The 13916-nt window shown below is 35.3% G+C and overlaps 2 protein-coding genes and 1 long non-coding RNA gene across 4 annotated transcripts; 2 read left to right on the top strand and 1 right to left on the bottom strand.

The window, feature by feature from the left end:
• The first annotated feature begins 5045 nt into the window (after positions 1-5045).
• Positions 5046-8897, top strand: LOC130047051 (uncharacterized). Of its 2 annotated transcripts, XR_008796114.1 has the most exons (3): positions 5194-5618; positions 6481-6589; positions 6747-8897. It is a non-coding gene; the product is annotated as an uncharacterized LOC130047051 (long non-coding RNA). The 2 variants fall into 2 exon arrangements; XR_008796113.1 differs by having other exon boundaries at positions 5046-5618; positions 6481-8897.
• Positions 8898-10133: 1236 nt separating this feature from the next.
• On the bottom strand, positions 10134-10759 carry LOC130047019 (uncharacterized). Its single transcript, XM_056141134.1, has 2 exons — positions 10489-10759; positions 10134-10389 (listed from the first exon to the last, which is right to left on the bottom strand). Exons 1-2 carry the CDS (start codon positions 10757-10759, stop codon positions 10202-10204), a joined length of 459 nt encoding a protein of 152 aa, XP_055997109.1. The 3' UTR covers positions 10134-10201.
• A 1271-nt stretch (positions 10760-12030) lies between these two features.
• LOC125683906 (uncharacterized) lies at positions 12031-12678 on the top strand. The gene is made up of 2 exons (XM_048925443.2): positions 12031-12301; positions 12399-12678. Exons 1-2 carry the CDS (start codon positions 12031-12033, stop codon positions 12584-12586), a joined length of 459 nt encoding a protein of 152 aa, XP_048781400.2. The 3' UTR covers positions 12587-12678.
• The last annotated feature ends 1238 nt before the right edge of the window (positions 12679-13916 follow it).

Below are 13916 nucleotides of genomic sequence, written 5' to 3'. Positions count from 1 at the left end.
TTATGAAGGAATATTCAGTGGCGTAGCTTCCATTGAGGCAACCGAGGCAGCTGCCTCGGTAAAAAAAAAAAAAAAAAAAAAAACCCTTTTACGTTGTTAAATGTCGATAGCTTCTGGGGGGGGGGGGGGGGGGGGGGCTGCCTCGGTAATATTCCAACCCAAGCTACGCCTATGATATTATTTTTCCATTGTCAACCATGTTGGCTTTTGAGTTACAATTAATGCCAGTACTGAACTGATCAGGGAGAGTATCAGCACATACGTTACGACCAGACAATCACTCGCCAGACACACCCATCCATGAATGAATAGCAAAGGGGGGAAAAGACCTACACTAATTGACGCAAAGGGGGAAGGCAGGAAAATACAACTCGGTACAACCGCATCGAGTGGGCCTCAGAGAGAGAGAGAGAGAGAGAGAGAGAGAGAGAGAGAGAGAGAGAGAAAATTACCTTGCAATCATCCTATATATATATATATAAGTAAGTCTCTTTTTTGGAAGTAAAATACCGAATTTTGCATGTTATGCATGGTCAGAAAACATGTCCTCATCTGATAGACAATGACTACATCATCAAGTTAGGGTTTGATCACGATAGAGAAAGGGGCGTATATTTATCCCTGTCCGTCCATCTCGATTTAGTTTTATGTTCGTGCGTGGGTTTTTCAACTATACATTCTATGTAGGAATTAGTATTGTTACATTTAATTTACACGTGGAATGGTCTTTGGTAGGTAAATTATCAAGATATTTTTCAATTTTTCAATTCTTTATTGGCACTAAAGCACATTATATAAGAATGTGTTGTTAGCCATACATAGATACACATATATATTGATACATTACAAAATATCAAACTGTTGAAAACTTATTTCTAACATTAAAACAGTCTCTGATGTATAGACAGGTTTGTTTTGTAGATACAAGGTTATGTGGATTTAGTAAACAAAATAAGGTATTAATATCTAGTAGTTTTGAATGCATTTTTCTAATATGTTCATACACAGGACAATCAAGTAAAAAATGTTTTTCATCTTCAACAATAGTTTGACAATGAAAACAAAATCTATTTTCTCTAGGAATGACCGGATTACAATATCGACCTGTTTCTACATACAACTTATGTGCACTTATTCTTAATTTGGTAAGATAAGAAACTAAATTCTTAGGAAGTGGAAGACATAAATATGGTTGGATTTCTAGTTTCATAACATCATGGTTGAATAATGTACTATAAAATGAGAGCTTACCACTTTGAGTGTTGTTAATATGTTGAAGTTCAGAAAAGAATTTATTTTCAAAGAATTTTTTAAGTTTAGGAATAAACATTTTACATTCAGTGTCAACGTTAACATTTAACATCTTTTGTATTGATTTTATACAAGTTTGCCAGCATTTTTTATTTTCACTAGCCAAGTGTACATCTTCCAAGTAAGCATTCCTTAGTAAAACATTGTGATTATCATTAGATATAGTTCTTAATAGGTTACTGTAACATACACATGTATTTTCGCTTGGGTGTCTCTGGTAAGTTTTTGCCTTTTTCTTATTGCGTAGCCTTGATATTTCACGTGTTAAATCATTCATGACTTATTGTCTGTATTTGATAACATCATTGGGATGGTTATCGGTACATGTTCTACTACTGGGATGGTTATCTGTACAATGTTCTACTATTGAGATGGTTATCGGTACAATGTTCTACTATTGGGACGGTTATGGGTACAATGTTACAATGTTCTACTATTGGGGTGGTTATCGGTACAGTGTTCTACTATTGGGATGGTTATCTGTACAATGTTCTACTATTGGGGTGGTTATCGGTACAATGTTCTACTATTGGGGTGGTTATCTGTACAATGTTCTACTATTGGGGTGGTTATCGGTACAATGTTCTACTATTGGGGTGGTTATCGGTACAATGTTCTACTATTGGGACGGTTATCGGTACAATGTTCTACTATTGGGATGGTTATCGGTACAATGTTAAAATGTTCTACTATTGGGATGGTTATCGGTACAATGTTCTACTATTGGGGTGGTTATCTGTACAATGTTCTACTATTGGGATGGTTATCGGTACAATGTTCTACTATTGGGGTGGTTATCGGTACAATGTTCTACTATTGGGATGGTTATCGGTACAATGTTAAAATGTTCTACTATTGGGATGGTTATCGGTACAATGTTCTACTATTGGGACGGTTATCGGTACAATGTTCTACTATTGGGGCGGTTATCGGTACAATGTTACAATGTTCTACTATTGGGGTGGTTATCGGTACAATGTTCTACTATTGGGATGGTTATCGGTACAATGTTCTACTATTGGGGTGGCTATCGGTACAATGTTCTATTATGGGGCGGTTATCGGTACAATTTTCTATTATGGGGCGGTTATCGGTACAATGTTCTAGTATTGGGGCGGTTATCGGTACGATGTTCTACTATTGAGATGGTTATCTGTACAATGTTCTACTATTGGGATGGTTATCGGTACAATGTTCTACTATTGGGACGGTTATCGGTACAATGTTAAAATGTTCTACTATTGGGGTGGTTATCTGTACAATGTTCTACTATTGGGATGGTTATCGGTACAATGTTCTACTATTGGGATGGTTATCAGTACAATGTTCTACTATTATTCGAAATGACATGTCGATAGGCTACAGTATTAGCACGTGAAATCATCCATGGTAACTGAAACAAAATATACACTCGGACTCAATGAGAGCTTAGATTTTTGAAATGTTTTCAAAACTTCACATTTTTAGAAGAAAGAAAAAGGTTTTTTTTACTCGATCATTTTATAACTTGACATCAGTCCAAGCTCCCTTTTCCCAGTATAAATGTCCCATACCTTACATGTACTACTAGCTTACTATTTTGACTGACAGTTAATCACACATATACCAATTGTCCGTGGGGTTCCGGGTTAAAGTAGGTCCTTAGTACCTCCTGCTCACAGGGCGGTCCTTCGGATGAGACCGCTTAAACCGAGGTCCCGTGTCACAGCAGATGTGGCACGACAGAGATCCCTCCCTGCTCAAAGGCCGTAAGCGCCGAACATAGGCCTAAATTTTACAGCCCTTCACCGGCAGTGGTAACGTCTCCACATGAGTGAAACATTCTCGAGAGGGACGTTAAACACCATACAATCAATCAAGCAAATTGTCACCAGAAAAACTAAAGCCATCAACTCATTACCCAGCAGATGAGGATGACGCAACGCAAATACAAATACTATAAGTCTCTATTACTTCGTTCCGGACACTTGACAACACGAGTTTCACGAATTTTCTATCACTAAAACACCAATTTAGTGTTATGTTAATGCTGTATAGGGTATGTTCAAACTTGATGGAAACCTTATTTCGGATAACATATACTGAAAAGGTTTCCGATAACATTTACCTTATTGCCAATAACATGTTTTCATCTCACCCGATGTTTTTAATAAACTCTACTGTTCTCATACTGTAAGTTTATTTGGATCTATCATTTTCTAAAGGATTATCTTAGACTAAAAATGCAAATGAATATCCCTTAGAATTCTTTACTGCTCTAGTATCACATTTTTGGTAGATTTTTACAGAACACATAACGAAATTTCTATTGTGAGTGCTGTTAATCTCTTAAATGGGAAGTGTTTTGAAGTGCGCTTTTAGCTGTTGAAAGGATGATCATATACCTAAGTAGTATTACAATTACCACTGCATAGAATGTGTCTTTATCAATAAAAACCACGCAAGAACTTACCCTATGTTTCCCAAACATACAACCTCATTGAACCGAATGTCCGAAAACCGAATAGCCGATAACGCGTTTACCCGTGTGATCACTCCTGTAAGATAAATTCGGACAAATTTGTTTGGATTTGCATGGGGTCAAAATAAACTTACGGTGAAGATTGAAGTTGTTCTTGTAGACTTTCTTAACTTCTTCAAAGGAAACTGAAACTCAGATATTATGTGTATATATTGTTGTATCTTGTTTTACGTCTCTCTCGAGAATTTTTCACTCATATGGATACGTCACCAAGAGCGGTGAACGGCTTCAAATTTAGGCCTATGCTCGGCGCTTACGGCCATTGAGCACCCTTACCAAAATGTAAAGTTTGCTGCAAATTTGCCGCAAGTTTGCGGCAAACAAATCAGTGTGCCAGAGCTGTTTGCCAGAAGTGTGCAGCTAATGCCGCTAGCGGCATACAGTGTGCCACTAGCAGCACACAGTGTGCCACTAGTGGCACAGTGTGCCAGAAGTGCGCCACAACTTTTCCTAAATGAAACAGTGTGCCAGAAGTGCACCACAACTTTTTCTTTGGTATTCAGAATCAAAACTGTGTGCCAGAAGTGCACCACAACTTTTTCTTTAGTATTCAGAATCAAAACTGTGTGCCAGAAGTGCACCACAATTTTTTCTTTGGTATTCAGAATCGTGTGCCGGAAGTTCACAACTTTTTCCTTAAAATTTTAGAACTGAAACAGCAAGGACACCAAAGTTCACGACTTTTCTTGAATAATTAGAATAAAAGAGCCATTTCAATATATCCATCACAACATTTTCTATAATAGAACATATATGCAACATTTCTTGCGTACCCCTTCCATCTTCTTGTCTTATTAATGGGAATTAGCGGTCATTTTGTCACCAAATATTGAATTCAATGAAAGTTGCCCTATAATAGTTATTATATATTAAAGTAATAATTACACTTGTATTTAATTATTTCAAACACCTTTTAACCTCTAAATGAATATGTGATTTTGGTGATTGAATATTATTGTCTTGCAAGACAGTATAATTATTCTTTAGTTACCTTTGCATGCTGTCAGCAAAATGTAAATGCTGTTTTTGTTTTTATTTGAGAAATGATTTGATTTGGGTGCAGTGAATACATCTTCCGTATATATTTCTTTACATTAAAAGCGGTTATCTAACGTAGTTTTATTAGGGTCAATTCTCTTGTTTTTGTACATAATAAAAAATAAATGTTCTTATTAGTCATCAATATGTATTTCAATATCATCTCGAGATTTTGAAAAAAAGAAAATGGTTGTCATCACTTTCACAGCTAATGCCCCTTTAAAATAAGATGTAAGTGCACAGTTATCTGAATTTTAATCTAATTAGAAAAAAAAAAGTGAAGAAAAAATATCTATATCTAAATCAATGGAGAGAGAGAGAGAGAGAGAGAGAGAGAGAGAGAGAGAGAGATTTCTTTTCTTTATTTACATGTATATCTGAACATTGATTACAATTCAGATACTGGATTTGTGAGTTGAAATTAATCAAATGAGAGTGGTAAAAATTCACCTTTATATCGTATAATTTATCCAGGTACGTTATTCTGGTGTGTGGAATGCTAATTGATACTAAGTTAGAATAATCTAAGCTGTATACCAAAGTAGGTCTTCATGGAGCTTTACGGTTCTATGCATCGCAAATAGAGATCGGGTTCAATGCGTCGGGTGTGGGATTCACTCAATATTATATGCTGAGCGCGAAAGTTGATATCAACAGACGCCATGATGTTATACCGGTAAACATCTTGAACATGAATCGAGAACAGGAGTTGATGCAGATATTCTGAGGAGAATCTTCCAATCATTGAGTAAGTGATTTACTGTGTATCTTATAGTTATAAACTCTGTAATATATTGTTCAAAACGAAACTGACCATCGCTATGACATTGTATGTTGTTGCGTCAAATCTTAAGTCAGTGTTTACGTTTATAAATTTACATTCTTCATTCAATTCTTTGAAATTATGTGGAATTTTTTTTTTTTTTAAATTTCCTTTGTATGAAAATAGATTATACTCCTTCTAGTTGCATTATCGTAGCCATCGCGGATTTTTTTTTTCTTATACATTTGGACAGGACCATATAGGCACTTTAAAAAAAATGGAGAGAGAGGGGAAAAGGCCGAAAAACAAACAAATAATTAGGCCTATTTCCGTAATAATTATGCTATTTTTTGTTTACTTTCTACTCGGGTTATATTTTCAAAACTGAATAGTTTATTCAGTAAATGGTGTTTTTTAATGAATGGTTGATTATTTTTTTTATTCAAATGCTTATGATTTGAACCCAGATGTCCAGTTAGAAAAGTTAAACTGCATTATGATCAGGGATGTGACCTCCAGAATCTCAATTTTGTCACTCCATCAATGCATATACGTTATTAAAATGGATTGAAGATCTTGTCTTGGCAATAAAGTTAATTTGTACGTAAAGTCTGGTCAGCATGATATTAACAGTTGTACATCAAATATTGCATTTATTAGCCCAATGGGCTATAAAGCAACATTGATTATTTCTCGGCTTTGAAAATCGGTGGCCCCAGGTGTCGGGCGACGGTAATTACATGTACACACCCCTGAATGATTCCTCCTATGTTAGACGCCTTGCAAACTTGTATATAGGACGGCCAATGGTATCTCGTAATTATTTACAATTTTATATCTTTTTCAGAATATATTTCATGATAGTCGTGAAGATACAGAAGTTGTGATGGTGTGTTGATAGGCTGTCTTCAACTTGCCATATCTGAGAGTTCCAACATGCAGGCCTGGATTAATGTGTATAAATCACTAATGAAGTTACTTAGTGTTATTTAGTTTTAAAAAAAGAATGACATTTCAATTTATACACACTTGCCAAGTGAATCTGATGACACTGCTACATGTATTTGTGAGTAAAGGCACTCTGTCATGTCTTAACCGAAAAACTATTTACAGTTTATCACAACAAATGGATGGGACAGTAGAGTTGTTGCGGACAATATGTGATTGTGATGACCAAGTACTGAACAAGTGGAAGATTAGAAGAAGGTCCAGAATTCAATCATGTTTTTGATTCTAAGGCGCAGACAGCATGGAGATAGTCCTATTATTCTCCCATTCTGACCTCTATGATGGAGAAACTTGTGTAAATGTTTACAGTGTTCTCCCTAATAAGGGCCCACAAGTCTGTATTAATTTATCAGAATATAAAGTCCTTCACAGTACTCAAAAGTACTGACTTTAAAATTCATGTAGATTGTCTCCAGATTTTTCTGAGGAAAAGTGCATAGTTCACATGTGTGAATTTTGAATATATTTCATTCTTGTCTGCAAATGTTGCTGAAACCTGTTTATATTGATGCACAATGCACATAGTCATGTTATGCAAATGATAGACCTCCTTTTTAATTACATGTCCTTAAGATTATGTCAACTCCTTTGTCTTAATTGTATATACAATTCTATCATTTATAGCATCATTTGTATAGCACTTGCTAGTTTAATAAGGATTTTATTTTTTTAAAACTTTCATTTGACTTGATTGATCTAAAACGGCCAAAATTCACAAATCTATTTAAATCACAACCTGACCTTAGGCCAGAAAAGTGCCACAGTGGGTTGATATTTTTCTCTTCGATCTTGAAAGAAATTCTTTATGCAGCAGTTTCCAAATAAAATGTACTCTCATGGCCAGGGTGGGACTTCACCGAGAACTTTTTAACATTGCACAATGCAATATTTGTGGATTAGAAGCTGTTGCAGTTTCTTTAAGTTTTCTCTCACATCTTGTTATAATTATATTTTATATTTTTGGTCGGGTTGCACAATGTGCAAACAGTTTATAAAATGCTGAATGACTGGTGGGCAAGCGACAATAGCGTCCCTGTAATAGTACCTACTTTGTGTAATCAACTCCTTTCACACCTCTCACTTGATGTTCCTCAAACTTTGTACAGTTGTTAGGGATACATCGAAGATGTGCGTGTACCTTTTTGAAAGTGATCAGACATTTTTTGAAAAATTTACATGTAGTTAAACTTCCTCATTTTTTAAGCATTTCTTTAATCGACAGTATCTATTTTGTGTAATCAACTCCTCGTATACCTCTAATTTGACATTCCTCAAACTGTGTACAGTTGTTATGAATACATTGAAGATGTGCATATGTGTTTTTGAAAGTGATCAGACATTTTAAAAAAAAAAATGTACATGTAGTTGAACTTAAGTCATTTTAAAGCATTTCTTGAATAGATGGTAACTATTTTGTGTAATCAAATCTTCATGCACCTCTAACTTGACATTCCTTAAAATTTGTACAGTTGTTATGAACACATTGAAGATGTGCATGTGTCTTTTTGAAAATGATTAGACTTTTTTTTTTTTTTAATTACGTGTAGTTGAACTTGTTATTTTTTTATGCATTTCTTGAATAGATGGTACCTATTTTGTGTGATCAACTCGTGCACGTCTAAATTGATATTCCTCAAACTTTGTACAGTAGTTATGGACACATTGAAGATGTGCATGTGTCTTTTTGAAAGTGATCAGACTTTTTTCAAAAAAATTACATTTAGTTGAACTTTGTCATTTTTATAAAGCATTTCCTGAATAGTTGGTACCTATTTTTTGTAATCAACTCCTCTTACAGCATTTATTTGACATTCTTCAGACCTTGAACAGCTGTTATGGAAGCATTGTAAATGTGCATGTGTCTTTTCGGAAGTGATCAGGCATTCTTTGAAAAATTTACATGTGCATGGTGAAGTTGAACTTGGTCATTTTTTAAGCATGGTACTTTATGTAACCAACTCATCTTTTACTTAACATTTTCCAAACCCTGTACATTATAGATGTTATAAAAACATTGAAGATTTACATCTAACATTTTAAAAATGTTTCTCTCTTTTTTTTTTTGTTGTTGAAAAATTCTACATTTAATTTGTCATTTTTCCAGTATGTTTCTACTGTTGTTCCTATGATAGATAACATATTTTACAAGAACCTGGTCATTTCTGTTTTTGAATCTCTCTTTTTTTTAATTAGTATTTTTGAATATGTTAATTACTTGATATGTCATTGTTCTTGAAATTATATTAATTGAATTATTATTGTGTTTTTGTTTTGTAATATGACAGTTTATATAGGATCCCTTAATTTCAAGCAGATAGTGCCAAAAGTGTGCCGCAAGTTTGCCGCAAACTGTGTGCCAGAAGTGTGCAGCAAGAGCGTGCCGCAAGTTTGCCGCAAACTGTGTGCTAGAGGAAAAATTTGCATACGAAAAGTATACTTGCGGCAAATATGCCGCACACTGTGTGCCAGAAGTGTGCCGCAAGTTTGCTGCAAACTGTGTGCCAGAGGAAAAATTTGCATACGAAAAGTATACTTGCGGCAAATATGCCGCACACTGTGCCAGAAGTGTGCAGCAAGTGTGTGCCACAAACTGTGTGCCAGAGGAAAAATTTGCATACGAAAAGTATACTTGCGGCAAATGTGCCGCAACTAGTTGCGGCAAATTTGCAGCAACTGTGTGCCAGAGGGCTTATATTTTGGTAAGGGCAGTGAAGTTTTTTTTAGCATGCAACACCAACTGTGACATAAGACATCCGTTTAAACCCTTTAAGGTCATCTCCAAGGACTATTGCACCTGATGCCGAGCGTTTGGCGATGGAACTGTCACTACCTGTTTTAACGACTTAATTCGGTCTGTCGCGACCGGGATTCGAACCGACCTCCTGCATGCGGGGCGAACGTACTAGCTCTAGACTACCGCGGCGGTACAGATATTATGTGTATATATTGTAGTTTTGCCAAAATAGATCATAACTATTTTATAAGTCATATATCTTAGTCTTTCTGTGTGACATATCCAAATGCCAAGTGCATTATGTTGAACGCCTTAGATTTGACGCATATTGAAAAAAAAGTACCATGACTCTTTAATATATAGTAAATTCGAACCCAAGCCACAGGGGCTTCTTATCCATTTTGTTCTCAATATATATATAAATATCTCGATCGGGAACAAATGGATAAGAAGCCTCTGTGCCCAAGTGATATTGTTGGCACAAGAACTGAAAATAAAAAAAAAAAACTGGCGCGTTGTGAAGCATGAGCCTCCTAACCACTACGTTATATAGTAACTGATTGCTTAGCTGCAGAACTGTAGCTCTCTGAAAAAAATATTTTAATATAACAGAGATATTATGTCAAAATATTTTTTTAGAGAGCTACAGTTCTGCAGCTACCGACTGCTGGAATAATTTTTTACGATATTGAAAAGAACGATACCAGAAAACGTTCTGATTTTTTGTTTTTTATTTGTGGTTGCTTACATCATAAAGATTCATTACTCCTATTGCCATGGAACAAAAATTACTCTCTGCAAGAATAACGCTATAGTGTACAATGCATCAAACGTTCTTATTTCCAGCATCCAGATTCTCTCTTTGCTGTTCATCTGATAGATTTGACAAGGGTATAAATTTCTCTAATCTGTCCATCTCTCTGTGCGCCATCTCGATCTGTTTCAGGACTCGAACCTCGTGTCTTTTCTCCTTGGCACGTGACTGTTTCTCCTCTTGCATTCTCTCTTGGTTTTCTGCATGAAATATTTTTTTTATAAATGATAATGATGATGAAATTAATAAATCAACATTATGCTATGATTTTCACTATTCGGTTTTAAAGAGATGATTACCTCGCCATTCTTCAAAGTTATCCTCCTTTTGATTGTTAACGAACAGAAACTGTGGAGTCCTAGATTTCCCCGGCCCCGTGGTTTCGAAAGTCACATCAAATGTCACTCCCCCTTTCGCATCTACTACCGTGGACTGTTGCACTGTTCCATACGCCTCTGTCTCGTCCGTCTCGGATACACCCACTTTGTTACGTTTAGCTAAGCAGCTTTGAATGAGACCCATGATCTTTTTGCTTGTGTTTCTCACAAACGTTGCCAACATCTGTGACATCATAATCAGAGATGTGAATGATTATGACGTCAACATTTCATTGATTCTGGTTGACGTCATAACTTCCTATCCATGTCTGGCAGAATCAAAAGTATTTATAAATGATTTGATGATCGTTTTATATGAATCGAAGATACTGTACATGTATATCTAATTATTGCAAGCATTAATGAATTGATGCGCACAGTGACATTATAATTATTGAATCATTGCTTTCTTCAATTTCATTGTATCACGCATTGATCAATTCAATTTTTGATATTATCAATTCATTTGAAGACAGCAACAATTCAATTATAGAATAATTAATGTCATCAACAATTCAATTAATTAATTGAAATGTTGCGCGCATCAAATGGATTGATGATACAGTGCATCTTCAAACATTATTAAAAATGGGAGTCATCTCTACCCCTTCCTACCATTCCATCCTCCACAGTCTTAAAACGCGCAACAATTCAATTAATGATCTCTTCAAATAATCTTTGATATCTTCAATTCTGAATTACTGCGCGCATTGATTGAATTGCTGATATAGCATTAATTATTCTGCTGAATTGATGAGTGCTATAATCGAACTGTTGCTCTCTTCATTGACTGAATTGATGATATCAGCAATTGAATTGATGCGTGCTACAATGAAATTGAAGAGAGTAATAATTCAAATAATGTGCGCACCAATCACTTAAGAATCGCAATAATTGATTTATTGTTTTCTTCATTTGAATTGCTGGTTAGAGATATCTTCATTTCAACATATCCACAATTGAATTAATGATCTCTTTAATTGAATCGTTGTTCTCTTTAAAAGAATTGATGCGCGCACCAATTCTTCTTGAATTCATATATTTTAGGCAGCATTGTAGATAATTAAAGATATCTTCAATTAAATTAAAGAGATCGTCAAATCATTTATACCGAGCTCCAAATGCAATTTTGCGAGTAATAATTTCACCACATTGATGGGCGCATCAATTGAATATTGACGAGAGCAAGAATTAAATTGATGCACGCATCATATCCCAGCATTAGTGAATTAATGCCGCGCGCAAAGGAAATCCGATGCAGGTATTTTCATTTGAGTTTATGTTAATTTGGTACTACATATGTCCACGACCCCAATGAATACATACCCAATGCATATTTCCTCTTTAAATAGATCATTTATTCATAGGGTTAAAAGATTCTACCAAACATGAGAATAGGAAGTTATGACGTCAACCAGAATCAATGAAATGTTGACGTCATAATCATTCACATCTCTGATTATGATGTCACAGATGTTGGCAACGTTTGTGAGAAACACAAGCAAAAAGATCATGGGTCTCATTCAAAGCTGCTTAGCTAAACGTAACAAAGTGGGTGTATCCGAGAGGGACGAGACAGAGGCGTATGGAACAGTGCAACAGTCCACGGTAGTAGATGCGAAAGGGGGAGTGACATTTGATGTGACTTTCGAAACCACGGGGCCGGGGAAATCTAGGACTCCACAGTTTCTGTTCGTTAACAACCAAAAGGAGGATAACTTTGAAGAATGGCGAGGTAATCATCTCTTTAAAACCGAATAGTGAAAATCATAGCATAATGTTGATTTATCGATTTCATCATCATTATCATTTATAAAAAATATTTCATGCAGAAAACCAAGAGAGAATGCAAGAGGAGAGACAGTCACGTGCCAAGGAGAAAAGACACGAAGTTCGAGTCCTGAAACAGATCGAGATGGCGCACAGAGAGATGGACAGATTAGAGAAATTTATACCCTTGTCAAATCTATCAGATGAACAGCAAAGAGAGAATCTGGATGCTGGAAATAAGAACGTTTGATGCATTGTACACTATAGCGTTATTCTTGCAGAGAGTAATTTTTGTTCCATGGCAATAGGAGTAATGAATCTTTATGACGTAAGCAACCACAAATAAAAAAAATCAGAACAGTTTTAGCCTATACTTGTTTTCACTCTTGTAGAGAATTTATTCCAGCAACCGGTTGCTATATAACGTAACACTTGGTTAACTGGGACGCTTGTCAATTCTTGCACCACGTCAAGTGTAAGAGTACTATTTAATAGTAAATTCGAATCCGAGGTGTGGCACGATAAAGATCCCTCCCTGCTTAATGGCCATAAGCGCCGAGTATTAGACCCAAGTTTTGCAGCCCTTCACCGGCAGTGGTGATGTCTCCATATGAGTGAAAAATTCTCAAGCGGGGTGTTAAACAATATTCAATTAATTGAACGCAAGCGATATTATCGTCAAGTCTAAGGCGTTCAACACAATGCACTTGGCATTTGGACGTGAACTTGAAATTAAACGGCGGTCTCGTGTCACGGTACTTCATGGCGCCTTTATGGAGCGCCAAATTAACATAAACTCAAATAATTGAAGATACATGTATCTTCAATTATTTGAAGATATCATCAATTCATTTGATGCGCGCAGCAATTTAATTAAAGATCTCTTCAAATAATTAATGATATCTTCAATTCTGAATTATTGCGCGCATTAAATGAATTGATGATATCATTAATTTTTCTTCTGAATTGATGCGCACTTTAATTGAATTAATGATCTCTTCAAAGGAATTAATGATATCAACAATTGAATTGATGCGCGCTACAATTCAATTGAAGAGAGCAATAATTGATGTAATGCGCGCTTTAAATCAATTGATGAGAGCAATACTTGAACTGATGCGCGCATTAATTCATTCGATGAGAGCAATAATGGATTTAATGCGCGCATTAATTCAATTGTTGCTCTCTTCAATTTAAGGATATCTTTAATTCATTTTAAGAGAGCAATAATTCTTTTAGAGAGAGCAACTAAATAATTAGAAATATCTTCAAATCAACATATCCACAATTGAATTAATGATTTCTTTAATTGAATTGTTGCTCTCTTTAAAAGAATTGATGCGCGCATTAATTCCTTATACAAAAGCATTGTAAATAATTAAAGATATCTTCAGTTGAATTAAAGAGATCATCAAATTATTTATACCGAGCTCTAAATCAATTATTGCAGCAATATTTCTACGAAATTGATGCTCTCATCAATTGAATTGAAGCGCGCATTAATTCATTTGACGAGAGCAATAATTGATTTAATGCACGCATTAATTCAATTAAAGAGAGCAATAATTGAATTGATGATA

Source organism: Ostrea edulis, chromosome 6 (assembly GCF_947568905.1).
Source record: "Ostrea edulis chromosome 6, xbOstEdul1.1, whole genome shotgun sequence".
NCBI classification, from domain to species: Eukaryota; Metazoa; Mollusca; class Bivalvia; order Ostreida; family Ostreidae; genus Ostrea; species Ostrea edulis.
The sequence above is the reverse complement of the archived record's forward strand: the minus strand, read 5'-3'. Positions and strand labels throughout refer to the sequence as shown.